A 25491-nucleotide genomic window follows, 5' to 3' on the forward strand; every position below is an offset into this window, starting at 1 on the left:
TAACTTTTGCTACGTATCCAGACACATCATATATCTAAGTGCATAGTAAAAGCTATAAATTTAGTAAAGCTAAAACGAATAGTAATATAGAATGAAGGGAGTGCATGGCAACATGTATATGGATCCAGTACCAGAATTCCTTAATTGGGAGACATTTGCTACCTCATATGTTAATTGGGAGACATTTGCTACCTCATATGTTAATTGGGAGACATTTGCTACCTCATATGTACTCTTGAGAATATGTGCATATAATTTTTCTAGGCATGTATTGGTACTGTAATCCAATATCTCTGATTGAATAGTTTGTACTGGGATTTCTTGAAATTGACCCTTCAGCCTTGCTTTAAGATAAGAAAGGCATGGTGCCTCCTGAGCACGGAAACCAAGATAAGACTAAATTTTGAAGTTCTATATAAATACCTCTACCCTGAATCAGGGTGGCAATCAATACTTCTCTAGCATATACACGACTAGGATAAAAACGCAACCAACTCGCATAGTTACTACGGTACACAGTACACACTACTCTGTTCTTTGCTGTTCCTAAGGTCGAATAGGACGACCTCAGTGCTAAGCTTCACTGGTCACCGGATGAATACCAATCTCATGGTGCAGGCGCAGCCACGCCAGCCTCCTGACGCTTGGCGTCGACGGCTTCCTTCAGCTTCCTCCCGAGCGCATAGGCGAGAGGCGGGGGCACCGCGTTGCCAATCTGCCTGCGCTTGCTCTGGATGTTGCCCGTGAACTCGTAGCTGTCAGGGAAGCCCTGCACAACCAAGATTCGATCGTGTTAAACCGAGATAATCCTGAGCATCATTGCCATTTCTTTGCAAATGGAGATCAATGGACATCAGCTTACCTGAGACCGAGCACATTCGCGGACCGTGATGATCCTGTCTTGTTCAGGGTGGAAACATATGCCGACCTTGCCCATTGGCTGGGGATCTGTGACAGATGTGGGGAAGTTGCCCTCCCAGTCCAGCCTCCCGTACAGACCCTTCCACTGATTGTGCCTCTTGGCAGTGTTGGGCAGGCACCAAGGTATCAGGTCCGCCATCTGGCCGTTGGACAGTTTCACCTGTGAGCATAGCAAGAGAGTTACCATGGACAGCAGGAAGGCGTACAGCAATAGAAACAGAGATGCAGCAAGAGAGTTTAGAATATTACCTTCTCATCAGGCAGGTCATGCCAGTCGCAACCTGGTCGTTTCGGAATGTGCTGGCACCTTATGAGGTTCAGCTCATTCATCTCCTTGGCTATGTGATCATTCAGTGCCATCATGTTCCCTCTAATCTTCTTCTGGAACCAAGACACAGGCTCACCTCCATACTGCACAAGATAACAGGGAGCTCATTTAGCATACAACTCATAGAAAGAAAAGAAAATGGGTGGGTTGGAGCAGCAGTCACCTCAAGTGTGAGTTTGCTGGCACCATTTTCCACTTTAGGCAGATCCCCGATTGTATCTCTAACAGTTATTGCTCGGAAAGGTGCTCCACCAGCAGTGCTTCTGGCAGCTGCATAGTATTGACCATCAGGCAGCGTAATCTTCAGCTCAGGGCTAGCAAACACATGCATTGGCTCTGGCCAATCAGGAAGAGTCTCTCCAGGTGCAGCAGCCCAAATGAATGCCCTTTTCCTAGATTGAGCAACACCAAAAGCCCCTGCTTCTAGAATTCCAAACCGGACCTGATCAAATGGCAAACGATTTCTGAGTATACAGATTCCAATCGCCACAAAGAAAAGTATGCTATAGGTCTTAGTAGATAATGAATGAACAGAATAAATACCTGGTATCCCATCTCCAGAAGAGATGCTACTGCTAGTCGGAAGGTCTGCCCTTTGTTGAACGAAACAAAGTTCCGAACATTTTCTAAAAGAAAGAATCTAGGTCGGAAATACTCTGCAAATGAGAGGAATGCTAGAATCATATCGCACTGAACTTTACTCCATGGGCTCTGGTTGAATCTATTCATCCCATAAAATCCCTGACAAGAAGGATAAACAATTCAAGTAACTGATCAGCAAAACTGAAGAGGTGATTGTTCTGGCCTAGGTGCATGTACTCCCTTTGCCACTATACCCGATCGGTAACTCGCCAGCATTGCCATTGCCGAGCAGCTTGAGTCAGCTAGAAACCCTCGAGATCACGTGGTGCGGGGATCTCCGGGAGGTATTTCCTTTGGACACCATCACCAAGGACCACATGAAGCAGCTGAAGCAGCCAGTTACCCTAGACTTCCCCGGTCTCAAGCGTATCCACCTGCATGAGCTCCCTAGACTACATAGCATCTGTGGGGTCAGGATGTCCGCACCCAATCTGGAGACCATCAAGATCAGGGGCTGCTGGAGTCTCAAACGCCTTCCGGACGTCGGTGGCGGTGACAAGGCAGTGGAGTGCGACTGCGAGAAGGAATGGTGGGACAGGCTTGAGTGGGATGATGGGCTCGCAGGTGACCCGCTACAAGCCGATCCACTCGCGGTACTACAAGAAGACCCTGCTCAGGAGCTCTGTTCTCCGGTGATCCCTCTTGCCCACCATGCTATTTACAAAGTACATAGATTTTCTCACCTGAATTGGTTAATCATTGTTTCTCTCCCGTCCTGTAATGCTCTCCTCTCCAACCTCCTGCAAATGAGGCCCTTCACTGCTGGATCTCCTGATTCTGCTTCGGCGGCAGTTCGATTGATTTGTGTGTGAATTACGACACGGATGCATGCTTCGCTTGCGTCCAGGTTGTCTGCTTCAATTTACTTTGTTTTGGTTTGGTTGTTGGTCGTCGTTCCTCAGTGGATCATGACATCTTGATGGATAAGATGGCGTGATGCAGACAGACCCCTATGTGCCCTGTCTGGAGCTGTGGAGGAAATAAAAGCAAGAGCCAGCGATCGTTCAGTTCAGCAGCTGAGTTCCCTTCGGTTCAGCAGCTTTGGAGAAAATAGCGTGATCTGCTTCTGCATAGGTTTGTTCTGCTTCGTTTGTTGGGTCGGCGTTCCTCGATGAAGAACGTTCCGTCGTCACTACACCTCGGATTGGAAGTCTGCGTGATCATGCCATCTTGTTGGATAAGATGTTGCGTTGGAGACAGAACTATATGTGCTCTGTCTGGATCTGTGAAGAAATAGAAACAAGAGTGCCAGCGATCATTCAGTTCAGTTCAGTTCAGCAGCTGGATTCCCTTCAGCTTGTGCGATAGCAGCATGAGACATGCCTTCGTGCTTGCTGCTGCCAGTTGCTGCGTTCTTGTGCCTGGTATGCTTGTTGAGTGTGCTGTATTTCTGTGGCGTTTGACCTTTCAGCTGTGTATGTGTGGACTTGATTGATCAAATGTTTGTTTGTTGCTGCACTTATATTTATATGAACAAGTAAATAAATGCCGACGGTGGTTGTACATGTGTGTGATTAGAATGTCCACTACCAACATTCAAAGTCCTTACTTGAGGTACAATAATACTACCGTCGTATATGCTCTGTTCTGCGGTAACAGAGAATATGTTCTGAGCATGTATGGGTATACATAGCTCGAGCTTGCCTCACCATAATCCAATATTTCTCCAATGCATATAAATTCATTTGTTTCTTAGATTTCATCACTTAGTATTGGAATTTCTAGAAATAATCAATGGAGGGAATTCCTTATGACTGAAACAAATTTCACACTGCACACAGCACAACAAAATGACCCTTCATATAGAAGCTGTGCTGTCACCGGCAATGCTCTATGTAAAAAACCCCCTCCTTTTGGCCTGGTCTAGAAAAGGTCGTGAGCATAACACGAAACACCCAATGAGAGATCTTTTTTTCTAATCCAATTCCATTTAGTTTGCTCTGAGAAGTAGTTGAATCGGCCGATGCTCTAACAGTTAGGTTGGAGCCCCTTCAGTAGGACGGATAAACTGATACGGATGGGACTTGCTTCTTACTTTAGGCCTTCAGGTTAAGAAGAAATTAGTTGTACATGAATTAACTTAGCTGCTCCCTTAATCTTTCAATCCTAACTCCGTCCCTGTCCCTATATACTCGTAAGAAAATGTAATTGTTAGTCGAAAACTTGTTCTAATGAAATGAAGTGAGCCTAATTTTAAGCTGAGGATCACATATCGATCGAGCACTCAATTAACCAAAGATGTACTTATACCGTACAAGTTACCGAACCTTAACGGTCAACTTAATCTGCAGAAGGGAAGCACGTAGACGAGAAAAGTTCATGTCACTCAAGTAAATGCAGAACATCAGAAGGCACGTAGACGTAGTCAATCAGCGGATAAGATGATAATGGGGCCGACACCAGTCGGTTGCTTGTGGCGGCCAGAAATGGAGCAGCAGAATTCATTCACGCACGGCTAATATATTTAAAAATTATTAAATTTAAAAATTATTTAGAAATTAAACTACTTGCTAATAATAAATTTTTTTTACCTACTACTCTCTCATTTTATCAGTACTTCAACATAATACTCATATAGATATATACTTATCTTTATCCAATTATAATTGACGTTTAATTAGTAATTACTCTATACACTTTTTCGTCCATATTCATGCTTTTTTTCATTTTGTATCACACCTCCATGCATTATGTTTGGCATAAAAATCAATATTTTTTATCACTTCCCCACATACATGTATAAATGGTTTACACAGTGACCCTCATTATGGGTATGTACCTTAACTTAGTATTTCTATACTAACATATATATAAATAGATAATTTAGAATCGTATATTAGTTTACTCTTGGACATTTCTGTACGATGCACATGAAGATAATTAGATTAAGATTTAGGTGCTTACTTTAGGTTATTTTTAATAACGACATATGTGAGTAACTTAGATACAAATTTAGAATTACATTTTAAGTTATGCTTTATAAGGATTTGCATGAGTAAATTGGATGAAGATTACAGGGGGTTACTTTGGATTATTTTTTTATAATGGCAGAGCTCGGTAATTTAGATATAGGTTTAGAGTTTATTTTACAATATTTTCATAATGATAGAGGTAGGTAACTTTTTAGAAAATATAATAGACCAATGACAATGATTATTAGAGTTTACAGGATTGATGTTTGATAATTTTGTTTTTTTGAGAATTTTCTAGGATTTATCTTTTTTCTAGCGTGTCTCATGAGAACTAATGCGTAGCCTCCAATGGAAAAAAATAAGACCACATTGCTGCAAAACTATTACCTTAAGCTACCTCTCATTTGTTAAATATTCAAACACAATAATTATATAGATATATACTTATTATTTTCGTCCGATTGTGATAGATTTTAGTTAGTAATTACTCCATAGATTTTTTATCCATATTTATAATCTTTAAATTTTCACTTTGCATTGCAGGTATGCGCTTGAATTTGTTTAATGGACCCTGAGTTTGAGCTATAATTTTAACATAGAAATCTATATTCTCATCACTTTCTCTATATCTTTATAAATGATGACACACATCATGCATATATATATATATATATTAATTATTTATCATATACTAATAGTGTAAAAATAGATGATTTGAGAATCATATATTGGTGTATATTTTTAATTAAGGCGATTTGGATTCAAATGTAGAGTTACCTAGTGTTATTTTTAATAATAGCATATGTGGGTAATATAGATGCAAATTTAAGGGTAACTTTAATTTATTTTTTAAGTATTAGTGGTGAGAAATTTAGTTGCAAATTTAGGGGGTTATTTGAAATATTTTTTATAATGACATAAGTGGGTAATTTTGATGAAGATTAGGGGTTACTTTAGTTTATTTTATATAATGGCAGAGGTGAGTAATTTAGATATAGTTTTAGGAAGTTACTTTATGCTACTTTTATAATGGCATATGTGAGTAATTTTTTAAAAATATAATAGATCTACGATGCTTTGAGGCTACCGATTGTTGGCTAGATGTTTTGTTTTTTTTGAATTTGTAGGATTTCTCTCATTTTCTAGAGCCTCAACCTAGGATTCTAGGTGGCGTCAGCTAGAGGCTTCAAAAGGAGCCTCCAGTTAGTAATTATACTAATAATCTCTCTTTTACTAGAGCGTCCGCCTAGGATCCTTAGTTTCACCTGAAAGTTTCAAAAGGAGTCTCCAATTAGTAATAGTAAGATTTGACATCATAGGTATTATTATTGCTTTATATAATCTTGTCAAACTTAAAGCAGTTTAACTCAAAAATAAAATTAGAATCCCTTGTGTATTGAAACAAAATTAGAACCCCTTATGTATTTTAGAAGGAAATGAAGTACTATAGTATGTAACCAACGAGACGTACAATACCGTACAAGTTACCGAACCTTAACGGTCAACTTATTCTACGATTGGTAAAACTCTGTGGACGAGAGAAGTTCTTGTCACTGAAGTTAGTGGAGAAGGGAAGCGCGTAGTCAACCAGCGGATAAGATGGTAATGGGGCCGACACCACGTCGGTTGCTTGTCGCCGCCAGAAATGGCGCAGCAGAATTCATTCTCATTCATGCGCCCTACTAACCAATGGGTTGGTTCATGAACATGTCATTTTCAGTTCGGTGTATTAGGCTGGTGAGCTGTCCTCCACGCTGTCCAAATTCCAAGCTACCAAGATGAGCACACTAATCAATATTCCAAGTTTCCAATCCCAATCCAACACTATATAAGAAGCTAAACAAGCAAGAAGAAGAAGAAGAAGCAATCACCCATCAGCAATGGCGCTCGCAAGCCGCCGGAGGCTAGCAGCCTCCCTCCTGGCCCTCGCGGCGGTCCTCCTCGCCGGCCCGGCGGCGGCGACGGGGAAGACCGGGCAGGTGACGGTGTTTTGGGGCCAGAACAAAGCCGAGGGCTCCCTCCGTGAGGCCTGCGACACCGGTACCTACACCTTCGTCATCATCTCCTTCCTCAACGTCTTCGGGCACGGCAAGGCGAGCCTGGACCTGTCCGGCCACCCGATCGGCCCCATCGGCGCCGACGTCAAGTACTGCCAGTCCAAGAGCATCCTCGTCTTCCTCTCCATCGGCGGGCTCGGCACCCAGTATTCCCTGCCCAGCGTGCAGGCCGCCACCGACCTCGCCGACTACCTCTGGTTCGCCTTCCTAGCCGGCCACCGCAAGGGCGTCCACCGCCCGTTCGGCGACGCCGCGGAGCTCGACGGCATCGACCTGTTCATCGACCAGGGCCCGCCGGACTACTACGACGTGCTGGCGCGCCGGCTGTGGAGCTACAACAAGGACTTCCGCGGCCGCACGCCGGCGCAGCTGTCGGCGACGCCGCGGTGCCGGTACCCGGACCCGCGGCTGGAGCGGGCGCTCGCCACGGGGGTCGTCACACGCATCAACGTCAGGTTCTACGGCGCCGACGGGTACTGCGCCGCCTACTGGCAGCTGGAGTGGGACAAGTGGACGGCGGCGTACCCCAACTCCATGATCTACGTGGGGCTGCCGGCGTCGGAGCAGACGGTGGGCTACGTGCACCCCAAGAACCTCTACTACGGCGTCGTCCCGGTGGTGCAGAAGGCGGCCAACTACGGCGGCATCATGATCTGGGAGCGATACGCCGACAAGCAGAGCAACTACAGCAGCTACGCCATCCAATGGGCTTGAGCAGTTGATCGAGCTCCATCCATCCATGTTCCATGCCTTACTCTGCTGTGTGTATCTCCTCACTAGCGTGTGCTTGCAAAAATAAAGTGAGGCCTGTACGTGCAAGAATAAACGGTTAATCATTATTATTATTATCATCATCTGTTCTGTCACTTTCTTTTCACTCGTCTCTGGCATCAGCAATTCAGCACTCATCATCCGTCCTGGGATCGTACTTTTAATGGCCATTCAACAAGTATACTGACGTATTAGACTCGATCAATACGGTCTCCGACGTGTTGGTGTCCAATAAGGATCGATGTGACACCCCGGCCACGTCTAAAATGTATGCTTGCTGCCTGGGATCCATGTGGGGAGAGGCTATACATCTCTTGCGATTTTTTTTACCTCCCTACAAAAGAAAGGCTGAAACCAAATAACATCATTAAAGGCTGAAACCAAAACAACAATATGACATAATATCAATGTAGTACATCCCAATTGGCATGCTCTTTTCAAGGAAAATGTTTTTTTGATAGGAAATTTAATTTGCTGCAAGACCGTTGGTACGACCGACAAATGGACAATGCAACAATTACAATTATTTTTTTTATTTTTTTAGTATCAATATGATTCATTGTAAGCAACATGCACCAGCAAATCAAAATGGTATTATAAGCTCAATCACCCTGATTTTTGTCACACCATTATATATAAAAAAAATGAAGTTAAAAAGATTGTAACTTTAAGATTAGCACAAGAATTAGAGAGGTAATTAAGGTCATATAACTCTCTTGACTGGCGGAAGGTTGAAACAACAAACATGAGCAGCATCAGTATCTGTTAACTTGGACGACACACTAAAGTTAACGCACCAATTAAACAAAGGAAGCAGCCTGGCTGCTGCATGTACTCCTGGTCAACCCGTGGACCAGACGACAGAGCTATACATAAAAACCACGCGCGTCAACCCGTGGATAAGATACTAAACCATGTGCGTCAACGATCGATGGCTGCTTCTCCTCCGTCGTTGATGCGCGTCGTTGTCGGTTCGATCGGCGAATCAGCCTGCCTGGTGAGCTGTCCTCCATGTTCTCCAAGCTAAAGCTCCGAGTCTTCCGCACGGATGGAGAAGGGAATAATCAGAAGCTAGCTGGCTGCTGAAAACTTCCTGCCCCGGCCGGTCAACAATCAATCAATCCGTAGCGGCAATGAATTCCACATTCCCGTCTCCCTCTCGAATAATCTATATAAAGCGGAGTCGATTATTCCACCTACTTCGTCACAGTTCACACCATCGATCCATCAAGCTAGTGATCAGCAAGGGTAGCCAGCAACGATGGCGCTCGCGAGGTGGAGGGCAGCAGCCTCCGTCATGGCCCTGGCGGCCATCGTGATCGGGCAGGCGGCGGCGGCGGGGAACAAGACCGGCCAGGTGACCGTGTTCTGGGGCCGGAACAAGGACGAGGGCACGCTCCGCGAGGCCTGCGACTCCGACCTCTACACCATGGTCATCATCTCCTTCCTCGACGTGTACGGCCACGGCCGGTACCACCTGGATCTCTCCGGCCACCCGCTCGCCGGCATCGGCGACGACATCAAGCACTGCCAGTACAAGGGCATCCCGGTGTCGCTCTCCGTCGGCGGCTTCGGCTCCGGCTACTCGCTCCCGTCCAAGAAGGCGGCGCTGGACCTCTTCGACCACCTCTGGAACGCCTACTTCGGCGGGAACAAGCCCGGCGTCAGCCGCCCCTTCGGCGACGCGTGGCTCGACGGCGTGGACCTGTTCCTGGAGCGCGGCACGGCGGCGGACCGGTACGACGTGCTGGCGCTGGAGCTGGCCAAGCACAACATCCGCGGCGGGCCCGGGAAGCCGCTGCACCTGACGGCGACGCCGCGGTGCGGGTTCCCGCCTGCGGGGTACCTGAAGCGGGCGGTGGACACGGGGATCTTCGAGAGGGTCCACGTCAGGATCTACGACGACCCCGACTGCGAGGCGTACTGGCACCGGGAGTGGGACGAGTGGGTCGCGGCGTACCCGGCGACGAGGTTCTACGTCGGGATGACGGCGTCGGAGATGACGCACGGGTGGGTCCACCCCAAGAACGTCTACTACGACGTCGCGCCGTCGGTGCAGAAGGCCGACAACTACGGCGGGTTCATGATCTGGGACCGATACTACGACAAGCTCACCAACTACACCAGCATCGTCAAGTACTACGCTTGACGAGCTTGTCCTGCAGTATGATCTGTCCATCCAGCATCCATCCATGAAGTGTTTGTGTGTATGTGTGCGCTTGCCAGAAAGAATAAAGGGAAGAATAAACAGCTGATTGTATATCCATGAAGTGTTTGTGTGTATGTGTGCAGTGTGCTTGATGTCCGTGGGCCGAAAGTAAAGCCCATCCACTTTCCAGTGCCTTTCCGGCCCAGTTTCCGATCCACCCATGCATAAAACAACTAGAAGAGTGGCCCAATGGAGAAGTTCTGGCCCGAGTGAATATCTAGAAATGTAGAAATTTTGCATTTTAGATTGTTCTAATTAATCTTATTTATTTGCTCTATTTTTAATGGTTATCTTATTATTACTAATTGGAGACTCCTTTTGAGGTCTCCACATGAAGCCACCTACTTAGGTGGACACTTTAGAAAAAAAGAGAAATCCTAGAAATTCTCAACAAAAAAAAAAACATCCGACCATTTATTCATAGACTCAAATCATACATTGGATCTATTATATTTTATTCAAAATTACCCACCTTGCTATTATGAAAGTATTCTAAAGTAACCCCTAAATTTATATCTAAATTATCCACCCCTACCATTATATAAAATAAACTAAAGTAACCCCTAATCTTTATCTAAATTACCCACTTATGTCATTACAATAAATAATTTAAAATAAGCCTCTAAATTTGCATCTCAATTGCCCACCGCTAACATTACTGAGAATAAATACTTAAAGTAACTCCTTAAATTTGCATCTAAATTACCCACGTACCCCGTTATTAAAAAAACATGGGGTAACCTAAATTTGAATTCAAATAATATTCATTAAAATATATCCCCAAGGTATACCAATATATGATTATAAATTATCTATTTCTTCCACCATTTATATAGAAAATAATAATTAAGTTATATATACATGCTGTGTGTCACCATTTATAAATATATAGAGGAAGTGATGACAATTTTCATGTTAAAAATATAGATCAAACTTAAGATCCATTAAACAAATTCAAGCACGTACCAGAGATACAAAATGAAAAAAGAAAGATTATAAATTTGAATGAACACTTTATAGAGTAATTACTAACTAAAGTCTACCACAATCAGATGAAGCTAATAAGTATATTCCTATATAAGTATTGTTTTAGAATATTTAATAAACTAGAGAGAGCTTAAGGTAACAAATTTTTACAGTTAGCTATGTTCCCTCATTTTTTTTGAACTGAGATATATCCTAGAAATTCTTAATAAATTAAGAAACATTCGGAACCAATCATGTAATCATAGCCATTGGTCTATTATATTTTCTAAAAAAATATCCAACCTATTATGAAAATATTTTAAAGTAAAAATCTAAATCTATATATAAATTATCCATCTCTGCAGTCTGCAGTCTCTCAGTCTGCTCTTTGAGCCTCTCTTCAAGAATTCTGACCCTTTCGCAAGCTGCAGTTTTCTCTGATGTCGCGTTCTCCAACTCTCTGTGGTTTAGATTAATATTAAAGCAAGGTTAACAACATTAAGCAAATAATCAGTAAGGGAACAAGAATGCTTACTCTTTTATTCTGGAAACATTTTTATAAACCTGACTTTGGCTTATTAAGCCTCAATACGCTGCAATAGACTTTTGTGAATTCTGGTAGACATGAAAGTTGTGTAAATGATTAGAAAAAACAGATATACTATCAAAATTGACTTATGAGTTATTTTCTTGCTTGATTGCAGATGCTTGAGAGTTCACTCCTCAAGTTTTTTTTCTTACTGAAATTCTGAAACTGAGGCTTAATATGGGAAAGGTCAGTTGTGGCTACCGCAGTGGTTGCAAGAGGCACCGAAGATGCAGGGTTAGTTTGATCTTTATGCTAATCTGATCGGGCAGTCGGGCCGCAATAGTCACCTGGCTCTGTCTGGGGTCATTCGGATGAGGTATGCACCCCCAAAGACGTTTTGAGATATTAGGATTGGTTCGCCTGTGTGCTGTGTCTCTCTCCTCAGAAGTTGCGAGTACTGGTGCTCTCATTCAAGGTTTGTTTTATAAGAAGATCAGGAGTAAGCTCCAACTTCTTCGGCTCTTCCATCAACTGTCATAATGGGGAGAGGAAGATGTATCTGTGTGTTGCAAGCCATGATCAGCTCTAAAAGAAGGTTGTGTTGGATTTAGGCCCATACGTGGCCCGATCTGAAAATTTCAAAGCATGCACAACCTGTAGTCCTATATTGCTAATTCAAAGAGAGGTTGCCTTGCTTAAATATGGGAGTCTCTTCTCCATGCAAAATAGGTGCAAATGAGAGAGAAGGAGACTATTGCTACACACACGCGCAGCTGGCGCGCACTACGAAGGTCTATAATACCAGGAGACGTCCTGGTTGAATGGACGCGGTGACACGCTCGCCTTCCCACTCGCTGTACTGAATCTCTTGCTGCTTGCTGCGCCTTGTTGACCTTCGAATTCGGCATGCATCAGGCTTGAAGGAAATTGAAAGAAAGCGGGATCTCCGAAACCACTGTCGTGAGACTCCTGCACGGGGCGGCAATCAGGTTTTTGGGCAGCGTCTTCATGCGAGCTTGGTGATTCTGCAACATCTGCTTCAACACGTTCTGCGAGGGATCATTGAGTAATTTCCTTGCGCAATCTTGTTCTAGATAGTATGTTGCCTGCTTACTTGTATTATTTGCTTGCATCGTTTTTTAGCAATGTGTTTTCCCCCTAAATAAAATCTGGAATGCTTTCTAGGCACATATTTCCAACAGGTTGCTTCCCTGGGCCCACCTGGCACAGTCTGGTCCTTATGCTGTCCGCACTCATCATCCTCTATTTTTATACTCTAAAAGGAATATTTTATCTTAGTTATCAAGATTCTCTCCTATATACCAATTTCTCCCGCACCCATGTTACTCTATATCTCATACTCTATACCAACTATCATATATTTTATTCAACTATCTCTAACTACCATCTTATTTTAACAAACACATTTCTTCATAACACAATCATTTAGAGTGGTTATTCTAAATCATGGGATGTGAACTAATTAGTAATACAACTTTTTAATTAAGTAATAATTTTTAGTAGTACTATTTAATTAATTAAATATAATTAAAAAAATGCTCACCTGCCCTGTGTACTACCAAGAGCTGTACTTCACGCATGGACAAAGTAGCATGGCCAACCTGTGCAGCTTTGCAAAACTAGTCCGTATGGTCACATGCAAATGTTTCTTGCGATGTGGATTGTTGCACCCGCGAAGCGCATGATTGCACGACAATGCCAAGTATATGAACCGGTGCCCTTGCTGGCTACAACTTTGTCTGGGTTGAAGTTGCCTAACTTGGTCCTATTGACCACTTTTTTCCTCCTTCCTTTTCCTGTAGGAGCTAGCGCTGGAGGGACGGACACTTCCTCCACATCTATCTCATCGTTTTGCACAGATGCATATGCCATTTCAGCCGGATGAAACACTTGTGGAGCATTGGTACTTGGATGCATCACTGGGACATTGGGTGGAAGCTGCTGGAATCCTTGGGGGAACCAGGATGGAGATGGTAGCCATACATATGTATAGGTTCCAGGCAGCCTGGTAGGGAGAACTGTTGCCATCAGGAAAAGCTTCCTGTGATCCATGAGGAACATTGGACTGGTTACGGTCCATCCTGAAATCACTGGAGAAAAAGATATCAATGGTAGCACATGACATGATTTAAGCATGATATGTGAGTATGCAAAGTTCTCATGAGCCACCAAGTTTAGATTAAATGTAGGGCACAATTTACTTTTTTCAACTGGTCAAACCCACCAAGTTTGTTCATGGAAAACAGAGTCCGAATACAAAATTATTTAGCATAAGAAATGACCTGATAAGCAGAAACATTCGGACAAATAGTTTTAACTTTATTAAATCTAAATCTATATATATATTTTCATTTCCACTATCTGATCTAGCAATTATCTTGTCAGGAACACAAGACAAAAAAAACTCTCAAAGAAGGCACTAGTAATGCCATTATCCCTATGCCCCTATGCCACTTATGCTGCATAACGAAGCAGAAAAAAAGCCATTTCAGAGAAGGCACTAGTAATGAAGCAGAAGGCCAACATTAGAATGGCATGTCTGGTGTTCAGGCTGAATGTTGAGGTTCAGTACCTATTAGATGAAGGCACAATATTTAGATCTTTATTTGCAAATACCCATGTGCCTCTGTAAATTACCTTAGCATGTTCTTTTCTTCGAGATGCAACATGCACCATTCTAGAATGGATTTTTCCTGGCGGGTAAAAGGGCTCTATGTTGGCGGGCCTAGCACCCGCCAGCAACTTTGAGCCAGCACAAATGGCGATCTGTGCTGGCGGATGGCATAACCACCTGCCAAGATATTTTTGCGAAAATAAAACCGATCGCTGCTCCCGTCCCCACCACTCGTCTGTCATCGTTCGCTGCGCGCCGCCCACCGCGCCACTCATCGCCCGCCGCTCATCTGCCATGCCGCTCGTTGCCCACCGCTCGTCCGCCGCCCGCCGCCCGCCCCTCGTCCGCTGCGCCACTCATCGCCCGCCACTCATCCATCGCGCCTGCCGCTCCCGTGCCGGCTCCCGCGCCCGCCCGCCACTCGCTGGCCACCTGCCACGTAGCGCCCACCAGCCTCACGCCGCTCCCGCGCCGGCTCCCGCGCCCACCCACCGCCCGCGCGTCCACTGGCCGTCCGCCGCTCCTGCACTGGCTCCCACGCACGTCCACGCACTCGCCCGTCGCCTGACGGGAGGAAGGAAAGGGATAAGGGGGAGAGAGAGGAGAAAGGGATGTGAGGAGAAAGAGACGGAGAGCAAGCGGATAAAAAGAAGGCAGTGCGTTTTGCTGACGCGCTCAGATGTGAATTTTCATTTCCCGCGCCACATTTACAGCTGAGAGCCTCAAGGCTGGTGGGCACTAACGCCGCCCGCTAGCACAGTGCCTCAGTGCTGGCGGGCTAGCACAATGCTTTCAAAAAATTTCAAAAGGATTTAAATACTCACTAAATGATTTCAAATTATTTCAAACTTTTACAGATGCACATAAATGTTATTTATTCAATTTAAAAAATATTATTTCATAGATAACACACATGAGAATGAGTAGTTAGTTCACTTGTCACTATAGGTTGAAACACCTCATGAGTTATAGGGTGTTTCAACCCATAGTGATAAGTGAACTAACTACTCATTATAATTTGTGTTATCTATAAAATAATATTTTTTAAATTCACTAAATAATATTTATGTGCATGTGTAAAAGTTTGAAATAATTTTGAAATCATTTGCCACGTATTTAAACAATTTTGAATAATTTTCTTGAGAGCACTGCGTTGGCGGGCTAAGCACAGTGGCCACAGGCGCTCCCCCGCCAGCCCGACAAAGCTTTATGCTGGTGGGTGCCAATTATGCTCGCCAGCACGCTAATTTGCCTGTGCCAGTATTGATGGAAGCAAGCTATTGCCAACAAACAGCAAGTGGGATCGTGCAGTCTGCAATATCCTCAAGCATCAAAATCCAATGTAGCTAACCCTAAAAGATTTGACAATGAACAACCTAGATCTTGGACAACTGCAGGGGTAGCAAGGGTGGACATACCTGAGTTGGGTAGGACGCCGGCTGGAGCGCGCGGTGGAGCACTCCTTGAATGTGCCCGCCTGAACCGGTGAACCTCACCGCCGCCGCTTGCGCAGATGGCTGCCCTCTTGTCGAATCTTTCCATGCCTGTTTCCACCAGCCACGCTACTCCGATCGCTGGATCGGCCCTCCTCCTTCGCTCCCCCACCTCCGAGGCCCTCAGATCTAGCGGAGAACCCGCCTTCTCTAGGATGGCGTCCTTCTCTTGCGCTGAACAGATCGGCCGGAGCCGCCGCACTCGGCCTCTTCACTGCGATGCCGGAGGCACACTCTCGTCAGCACCCTCCTTCGGCAAGCGATGGCGCAACCTCTCTTAGGTTCCAAGCACAGGTGCGAGGGTGGGATGGTTGGGGCTGGCAGCGGCGGGAGGCCAATGGCATATCCCTAGGAACCCACTGGAAATAGAGGGACGGGGCCGATCCGTTTGTTTACCGTGACGCTCCCAGTACTGCGGTGCAGGTGAATTTAGGCTATATCTGTACTACAGGAATGGGTATCGGTGCGGACGGCCTTAGCCTGGTTGACCATTCCATTCCTCCTCTCCCTCTTGCAGTCAGCAGTCCCCTAGTGCGCTCACCAAACCCTCGCACCATAGCGGCGCCGCCACGCCCACCGCCAGTGCTGATGGAGGAGAATAGGATATCCTCGTCCGCGTCCCTCTACCCTTGCTGCCATAGTCCATCTACCCTTAAAACTTTAACGCGGCTGTGCTCTGCGTTCTCACTGGCGCCTGTGACCACCTCGACGGCCACCGCGGACCATTCCTAGTTGTCATTGTGGTGGCCACTGGTAGATGGAGGACGTTTGTCTATGTCTACTCATCGGAGGCCGCTGCGTGCAGCCAGCAGGCCTCTGCGCAAGCTCCCTGCTCACCATATCGATTTGGTATGGCAAAAGTATCCTCAAGTATGATTCGGGCACACAGGGGAGCTATCTGTGATTCCCCTGCCACCCGAATGCTTCTTTGTGCTCATGGCTACAGAGGACGGTAGACTGGAATTCGCCAACATGGTGAACTACAGACTGTACCTGTGGTCGAGGGAGGATCGTCCTGTTGGGGAATGGGGATGCACTGATGCAGGATGGGCACAAAGCAGAGTCATTGACATTGAGACATTGCTTCCTCATGATGTTTTCTCAGCCTCACTTGATGTAGCTGGCTTTGCGGATGGCGTTACTGTCACCTTTGTGCTGACAGATGAGGGGCTTTTCACTATTGATCTTGAGTCCTACCGGATCACAAAGGTGTGCAAAGACGGTTCATGCTCTGGCAATTTCCCCTATTTGAGCTTCCACACTCCAGGTAAAGAGACTCTCGCATCCTGTCTCTCTTTCCTTAACATGTGCAGATTTTTCTTATTTGTGTTTTTTTTCTAATATTTTAGTTGGCAACATGAAATCTAGGATTGTGGCATGTGTACTCAAGCACATTGAATTCATATCACAGTTACATTATTAAAAACTCTGATACTTTTATTTGAGAATTTCCCTATAAGCTCCTCATTAAATTGATGAACATGCATAGGATTTTTTTTTTGTTATTGTCACATCCTGAAATTTTTGGATTTCAAGATGTGATTAAAAAGAATAATCAAACAATGATTTGCTCATAATTTTAAAATTTTTCCAACATTTATTTTTTTGACAGGAAATGTAGTATAGCAAAAACAAGTGGTTGTTTTTCTAAATTAAATAGTGTTGTTATGTGCATGTTGCATTCATGTTGATGCATCTTGGTGTTTATTGAGTGCAAACATGTTAAAATGCGTTTAGACGAAGACTAGGTTCTTCTGAGAATTTTCCAGCTTTTTCTAGGATTTGTTCTCAATTTTCTAGAGCTAAATCTATTTATTAGAAGACTCTAGAACCCTTTTCACAAGCTCCAAGTGTTTTATCTGTACTCCTAGTGTCCCAAACTATCTCTAGGATTTTTTCTGGAATTTTTAGGATTTTCTGGATATTTTTCATGCTTTAAAAATAATATCTAGAATTATCCTAGGTTTGTTTTGCACTGGAAATTATATTCCAGAAAAATGATAAAACCCTAAATCCTTATCATGCCGGATCCAGGCAAACACGACCCAACCCATTAGACCCTAACCCTACCCGGCTCTCCCTCTTTTCCTTTGCTGCAGGTGGACCCCACCTCTCCTTGGGGCCGAGCCTGCGATTCCTTGTTCGGGCCCAACCAAGCCCATCTGCCCTGCAGCTCTCTCCTGAGTTGCACAGGCAGGCAGCGCTGCCGCCACACCTTCTTGGCATGCGTGCCACGTGCGGCCGCCCGCGCCCTATAAAGAGGGCCACCCTGTACGCTTACGACCCCCTGCTGCAGCCGTCTCGTCCCGCCGTCCTCGCCTTGCCGCGCTGCGCCGCCGCCTGCAAGCACCCGTCGAAGCAGCGCACCGCCGCTGGCTCGCCCGATTCGCCGTGCCCGTCAAAAACTTGAAAATTCTTCGCAGCAGCGTTAAATGGGTCGAAACTTCTCACACTGTGCCTAAAATCACAAATAGATCCCTTAAATCTTTAGATTACCATACCTCTCGTGTTTCATATCCATTTAAGCTCATTCTTGCTGCGATAGTTTCATCTCAATATAAATTACACGCTAGTCATGATGTTTACCATAATGTGTGTTTTAAAAATTTATTCTAAATTTTTTTATTAATGTCTATTTGAATACCTTTTCTTAATGACATTTTATTAGGGTTTACATATCGGTTTTTCATAGTTAATATTAGTTAGACTAATGCTATTTAACTAAGTTTTCTAAATAAAATTTAATTATAGTTATACCTCGCTTTCATAATTAAATGTTAATTTAATTAATACCTATTAAGCTTGTTTTCTAATAAAATCTAATTAGGGATACACTTCAGTTTTTCATGATAATGTTCAATTGATTAATGTTAATTCAATTTGCTTTCTAAATAAAAGTTACATAGGTTATATCTCGAGTTTTCTTAATTAAATGTTAATTTGACTATATATACATATAAATATGTTTTTGAATTGTAAATTGGTTAGTTCAACACAAATCATAAAGTTATGCACTTAGATGGTCCCACAAAGGTCATCCTTTTCCAAATTAAATGATTCAAAGTGGTATAAACTATACATGAACATATGTAACTAAAATTTGACTAAGCTTTACTTCGTATTTTCAAAATATAAATAGAATATGAGTTAATTCTAACATAGGATATTTCTCTGAAATATGATCGACATTGATTTCTACATTTAAAATGTATGAAGCACATAGTTTATTTTCTTTTATGAACCTAAATCTTTTGATAGTGTATCTTCTCAACCAAAGTTTCACTCTATTCGGTTCTTGCTGTGTTAATCTTTTAATCGTCAGCTATAGTTTACCAACGTTGTTTTGCCATGTTTCGTGTTTTCATAATAAATATGATATTAATGTTGATTAATACTTATTTACTTATGTTTTTCTAATTAAAAACTAATTAGGTTTATACATTGGTTTTCTTTAAGCAAGTGTTAATATGATTGATATCAACATGAATGAGTTTCTAATTATAACTTGTCTAGTTCAACACGACATATAAAGATAGCAATTAGATGTTATTACATATAGTTTATTTTTCAAAGTTAAAAGTTTAAATTGCATAATTTATACATCAATATTTATAAATGAAAGTTGATTCGGTTTTACATCGTATTTTTAGATACAAATATTATTTGAATTAAATCTAATTTAGGGTATTTTCTAGAAGTATCCTTTACATGTGTTTTCTAAATAAAAATAAATGCAGCGTATAGCTCCTGTCTTTTCATTTGCAATCAAAGATTCCCTAATAGATGTTTGTTTACAACGATAGCATCGTTCTTGTGTTTCATGCGCCTTCGTGGTACTAGAATCGAGCCCTATCCTTTAGTACGCTCTTTTAAATATTTTCTTTGATTGGTGTATTGTTTTTAAGTTTGTTTGTTTTGTATGCTTTTGCTGATGTTTGCTTTGAGTAGAAGGATTGCTGTTTGAAAGCTTTGAAGATTAAGAGTTTTAAGAGAGCAAGAGCTGAGGAGTAGTAAGAGCAATTTTTCTTTGGAGAAAGGCAAGTGTCCCTAACCATCTTTCTATCTATACTTATTTACAAGAATACCATGTATTAATTGGAACATGGAGCAACCATCTAAGAAAATAGTGCAACCATAAGAGCTACATGCTCTAGTCTTGGCTAATTAATTAGAGACTCTAGTTTGGGGTAATCTTAATGAAAGGTCAAGAAGGGAGGCATTGATGGGGTATAGCTCAGCCCTCAGGCTGATCTGCTCTATGGTAGCTTTGTAGTCTTGAGAGAGGTTTATGCTCTGCTTCGACCTGAAATCTTAGTGGGTTACTACTTACTAGGGAATCTTGTAAAGGTCTCGTAGCGTCCCTATGCAATCACACCTCGGTAGTGTGACAAGTGCCTACTTTTGCATAGCATGTTTGGGTCTAAAGTTCATCTGAACCTTTACGCGACTTGCGGTGAAAGTGTACAACCTTTGCAAAGTGTAAAACTGATATACCAGTTGTGCTCACGGTCAAGAGCGGCCTGGACTCTCACATGATTAATAAACTTAGGGTCCATTAAACAAATTCAAGCGCATACATGTGATGCAAAATAAAAAGTTAAGGATTTTAAATGTGGATGAAAACGTTATAGAGTAATTAATAACTAAAACCTATCACAAATTATATCTATATAAGTATTGTGTTTGAACGTTTAACAAATGAGAGGTAGCTCAAGTAATAGTTTTTTTTAGCAATGTGGTCTCGTTTTTTTCTATTGGAGACTCCGCGTTAGTTCTCACAAGACACGTTAGAAAAAAAATCTAGAAATTAGAAAAAAATCAGAAACATCATGAAAATATTCTATAATAGTTATTTTTAGCAATGTGTCCTTTTTTCCTATTGGATATTCCGCATTTGTTCTCACGAGACACGCTAAAACAATCCTAGAAATCTTGCAAAAATCATAAACATCAAATATCAGTCATCTAAATGCTAATAATCATAGTCATTGGTCTATTTTATTTTCTAAAAAACTACCCACCACTATTGTTATAAAAACATTCTAAAGTAAACCCCTAAACCTATATTTATATTACCAAGTTCTGCCATTATAAAAAAAATAATCTTATCCAATTTACCCATGCATATCATTATAAATCATAGCTTAAAATTCTATTCTAAATTTGTATCTAAGTTACCTATGTGTGTCTTTATTAAAAATGACCTAAAGTAAACACCTATATCTTAGTCTAACTATCTTCATGTTCACCAGATAAAAATGTCCAAAAGTAAACTAATATATAATTCTAAATTACCTATTTATGTAATTGTTAATATATAAATACTAAGTTAAGGTATATACGTGTGGGGTGTCACCATGTAGACTATTTATACATGTATGTGAGGAAGTGATGAAAAAATATTGATTTTTATGCTAAACACAATATATGGAGGGAACTGTGAATGTGGATGAAAAAGTGTATAGAGTTATTTATTAATTAAAAAATAATCACAATTGGATAAAGATAAGTACACATCTATGAGTATTATGTTGAAGTATTTAAAAAATGAGAGAGGAGTAGGTAAACTATTTTGATTATTAGTTATAAGTCTAATTTCTAACTAATTTTCAAATATAATAGCTTTTAAAAATATTAGCCCGTGTGGGAGCACGGGTTGATGGACTAGTGCTTATTAGTTAGTACTGCTATATATATATACTCCATCCGTTCATAAATATATAATGTTTAGGACACAATACTATTTAGTTCAAAAATGAACTAATTTACTTATCCTAAATGTCGTATATTTGAGGACGGAGGGAGTATATGCTTGGAAGGGTGCCATAATCTCAAGTGAAAAGTGATCACCGATCACCCGAATGCTCGATGAACACTAATGCATATGCGAATGTGCGCAGGTTATTGAGGCTAGCACGATAAACTGGGCTGCTGAACAAATTGTTGATGTGCTGAAGGAAAAGGCTAATACTACTAGAAGCATCGGTATAGTAGAGAACGTCTTCAACTTCGATGGCTGGGATGGGTTGGAGGGCGTCCGCTGTCCTCCGAGCCTTCGCCACCCCAACTTCACCAGATGTGAAGAGAGCCCTGGCCGAATTGGAGTTTGAGCAGGTCATCCACATCGACTATTCAATGTGGGAGAGCAGGAGAGCCCTTCAGAAGGTAGTCGCGGAGCAGCTGCAGCTCCCCGATGAAGTGATGAAGATGTTTGACCAGCAAGATGAGGAGGATGATTTCCGAGGCGTGGCCAAGGGATCCTGCGCTGAAGGCAAACCACAGATTATATATTGGTGATTTTCCACAATGGGAGCAGTGAGGAGCTCGACCTGGCCACTTGTTGCGGCGGCTTGTCTCTGTTGCCAAGCTTCAGCATCACGTGGGTGATCCATTCTACCAGACATAGAACGGGGGCTTCTTTGTGCCATCGCATTATTTTTGCTGTTTTCTTATGTGCATACAATCTTTGTAGCCTATCTGTTATGGGCAAGTAGCGCAAGACTTTACGCGGGATCTTGTTTGAGTCATCCACATAGCGAGGGGTATCACAAAAGTCACATTTCTATTTATCCTTATTATCTTTATAATAAAGCATGCAATTGTTGTAGCAAACATGAATCTTTTGATAAGGCAAGCCGAGATCCTCTAACAATTTTTTTGAACGATAGAAGTCCTTTGGCAATTTACTATCAGCAGGTAAGAGTTCTTGGATGAGTGCCACGACATCATCATAACACGCATTGTAGAGTTTGCACTGTGACTTTATAGATATCAACCGAGCTGTGGCTGACAAAGTTGAATGTGTTGTTTGGTCGTGAACTAACTCTTCCGCACTAGCAATCATCCTATAAAATGCCTTAGCAGCAGCTGTTGGCTCCTCATCCACTATTGATGGAGCAGCTGCAACTAAGTCAGCCAACATAGCATCCATGTCATCTATTTCACCAAAACCCTCAAATTCATGCTGCTGCTGGCCACGCCTCTCACCGTGTGCGGTCCAAATTCTGTAGTTTTCTTTAAACCCATTTTGACATAGGTGTAGCTCTACCTTACCCTTTTCATGCTGAAAATAATTTCAACACACAGAGCAAGGACATTTAATGGTACCATATTGTACTACACTATGATCAGCAAAGGGAAAATCCAAGAATTTCTTTGTATGTTCAATCCAATCAGATGTTGGCCTACCACGGTTCCATCCTCTATACATCCAATCACGCTCAGCCAATTTACTTTAACTGTTACCATTCACAAATTGTTACAGTAGTGATTCAATACTACTATGACTACATCTATTCTCTAAAACTGAGGAATCACAGTGTTTATTTGAAAATAAAGGTTATCATCCAATGTTTCATATTGGTTATCACAACATGAGCAAAATAAAAAAAAACTTAATCAAGGCATCCATAAAGCACACATGAACAAGTAAAATGGCACATGATATTGTTAATGCATTAACTTCTATATCTGAAAGTAACAGATGAAAGAGGACAAATTAATCACATGAGATGCAGGAGGTGGCGGCAGGCTTTGCTATTGGATCTTGTGGTCGACACTGACTCCCTTCCTTCGCCTCTTCTGTATCTCTCGTGCCTCTTCTGTGGCCTGTGCCTCTTGTGGATTCCACGAGCAAAGAGGAGTGTGTCGGGGAGGCGGGGGCGACGGTGCTTGGGGGGAGGGTGACGGCGGCGGAGGGCATCGGAGCATTGGTTGTGGGGATGATGGTGGCGGGGGGGGGGGGAGCGGCAGTCGTTGAGGGAGGGTCGGCATTAGGGGAGCAGCGTTAATTGGGAGAGGGACAACGTCGGGGGAGTGGCGGGCGTGGAGGGGAGGGACAACGTCAGTGGGGTGTGCGCATTGGCCGAGTGGCCAAGGCATGAGGTGGCAGCAGCGAATGGGATAGGATTCGGAGGGAGGGAAGGGTGGATATTTGTTGGCTGGGTCATCAATATGTGGGCCCGAGTGTAAAGTAGCACGGGATAGAGTGCACCGGTTAAGTTTTCGTGCGCATGTGAATTTTTTTGGCATGGATTTTTGCATGCTCCCCATGGCGAAAGATTTCTCATTGGTTTTTTCACCAACAGGAACCCTTTTCCTATCGGTTGTATGCGCATCGTCAGGAACCGGTAGACCATTCCTATCGGTTTTTCGCAATCCTGATGGTTCTACTAAGCCGTTAGGATTTCCTAGGATGTTTCCTGTTGGTTTTCCCATCCGACAGGAAAGGTTCAAACCAACAAGAATTTCCGGTTTTCTGCTAGTGAGTATCCCATATTGATAGCTTATTGAAGAGATTATCTAATGTTCATCCACATTGATCTTCAACATGTATTGTGGATCAGAAGTATCCAATTGCAAAGGATGACCACCGATCAATTTCTGTTTATTGCTAATTTGGATAGTTATAATTCATTTTATACATCCTTATCATATACCTTCATTATGTTTAAAATATGTAAATTCCTCTAACAACATTATAACATATACCTTCATCAATGCCTAATAATGTTTCTTATTTTTTAATCCATCTTATTATGCTAGCGACTCTGCCACGACACTATCATTTTACCATGCTCCCTTTTTTGAATAAGCCAAAATTTAAACTTAGCCTCACACGGATTGGCAACCAATACCAACTATAATACCTAGAGCCTTAATGCACACCCGGATATTGCATCCTACTATCAGCTATAGTCCTACTATCAGCTAGAGCCTATCGATATACTATATATCCTCGGTATATAACTTTCATGATAAGCTACAACTAGTTTAAAAATAGACTAATTAATTTATCATAAATGTCCTATATTTAAGGATTGAGTTAATAATTTCTACTAGAGAAAAATCTCATGAGTTAGCACCCCATGAACAGGTCACAACTCAATAAGCTACTATCCATGGACTAGGCGGACTATCCATCGCTCCCAACCCGTGCAGCCTGCAGAAAGGATGGCTGAGATTTCCTTACTCGGCCGTAGTGCTGCACCACTAGGTAATGTTTCATGGGCCTGATTGTCGTATACATGCCTTTTGTTTTTTAATGGCCTAGTTTTTATTTGTTTTTCATAGTGGTGTTTATTTCCTTTTAAAGTGTTTTGATCTCTTCCTTCCTTTTTTTCTTATTCCATTTTTCCTTCTTATTTTTCCTAATTGTCGAATTTATGACACTTTAGTTCACTTTATAACTATTTGATCTTCTATAAGGAGGAACATGTTCATAAATTATATTCACTAATCATATAATGTAATTTGGTTGTTTTCATGGCATTCATCAATTGTTCTGTGGCACATTTAAATTGTTCCTATGATGATTTTTTCGTGTAGAATATTTGAAATGTTCATGGTGTATTTTCAATTATTCCTATGCTACATTCTTGTTGTCCTATTAGAGTATTTGAAATATTCCATGGCATATTTTTTTTAACTTGTCTTATGATACAGTTCTATGGTTCTTTTACAATATACAAAATGTTAGGTGGCATAGTTTAAATTGTTCCTGCAGGTGCAGTCAAACTTAGAGAAGTTTTTTATGATAGAACAAAAACTTTTTACAATTTGTAACAGGAAGGTGATATGGAATAACTAGAGATAGCACGAAGAACCTATTCGTCGCCCTCCCTCAGGAGGCTCTGACTACTTTTAGGGTTCTTCTTACTTCTTACTTGCCTAAACTAGAACTCCTTGGCTGCCTTTATAGACCAGGCGCCTACTAACAAAGCAACTAACAAATCTTATCCAAATAGCTAACCAAATCATATCCTAACAAATTAATATCTATCCCGTGGTACTGTTCACACGCTACAGTACAGTGGGCCCAAGCCTAGAGCCGGTCCCACTACCATAACATGACTATTATTATTAGCCATTCTCAGTTGTCATGTAATCAGGTTTTGTCTCCACCTGTTTTACTCCCTCTGTCCCAAAAAACAAGCTATTTTTAGAATTCAAAATTTATCTAAAAAACAAGTCACTTTACCTTATTTAGCATGTGCATGTGTATATATTGCAGTCAATTAGCGATAAAA

General features: G+C 42.3%; 3 protein-coding genes across 3 annotated transcripts; 2 read left to right on the forward strand and 1 right to left on the reverse strand.

Moving 5' to 3' along the window:
- Nucleotides 1-589: 589 nt before the first annotated feature.
- LOC101780757 (DNA (cytosine-5)-methyltransferase 1B-like) lies at nucleotides 590-2113 on the reverse strand. The gene is made up of 6 exons (XM_004958935.2): nucleotides 2102-2113; nucleotides 1793-1990; nucleotides 1413-1691; nucleotides 1171-1332; nucleotides 863-1081; nucleotides 590-769 (listed from the first exon to the last, which is right to left on the reverse strand). Exons 1-6 carry the CDS (start codon nucleotides 2111-2113, stop codon nucleotides 608-610), a joined length of 1032 nt encoding a protein of 343 aa, XP_004958992.2. The 3' UTR covers nucleotides 590-607.
- A 4461-nt stretch (nucleotides 2114-6574) lies between these two features.
- LOC101774788 (xylanase inhibitor protein 1) lies at nucleotides 6575-7723 on the forward strand. The gene has a single exon (XM_004955610.4). The coding sequence runs from the start codon at nucleotides 6684-6686 to the stop codon at nucleotides 7572-7574; it is 891 nt and encodes a 296-aa protein (XP_004955667.1). The 5' UTR covers nucleotides 6575-6683; the 3' UTR covers nucleotides 7575-7723.
- A 1012-nt stretch (nucleotides 7724-8735) lies between these two features.
- Nucleotides 8736-10095, forward strand: LOC101775196 (xylanase inhibitor protein 1). The gene has a single exon (XM_004955611.4). The coding sequence runs from the start codon at nucleotides 8893-8895 to the stop codon at nucleotides 9778-9780; it is 888 nt and encodes a 295-aa protein (XP_004955668.1). The 5' UTR covers nucleotides 8736-8892; the 3' UTR covers nucleotides 9781-10095.
- Nucleotides 10096-25491: the final 15396 nt, after the last annotated feature.

This window comes from Setaria italica, chromosome II (genome assembly GCF_000263155.2).
Source record: "Setaria italica strain Yugu1 chromosome II, Setaria_italica_v2.0, whole genome shotgun sequence".
Taxonomy (NCBI): Eukaryota; Viridiplantae; Streptophyta; class Magnoliopsida; order Poales; family Poaceae; genus Setaria; species Setaria italica.

Coding starts and splice junctions, on each gene's coding strand:
- LOC101780757 (XM_004958935.2), bottom strand. Junction 1,333..1,412: donor CCAGCAAACTCACACTTGAG/GTGACTGCTGCT, acceptor TATCTTGTGCAG/TATGGAGGTGAGCCTGTGTC. Junction 770..862: donor GCGAATGTGCTCGGTCTCAG/GTAAGCTGATGT, acceptor TTGGTTGTGCAG/GGCTTCCCTGACAGCTACGA.
- LOC101774788 (XM_004955610.4), top strand. CDS start 6,684: ATGGCGCTCGCAAGCCGCCGGAGGCTAGCAGCCTCCCTCCTGGCCCTC.
- LOC101775196 (XM_004955611.4), top strand. CDS start 8,893: ATGGCGCTCGCGAGGTGGAGGGCAGCAGCCTCCGTCATGGCCCTGGCG.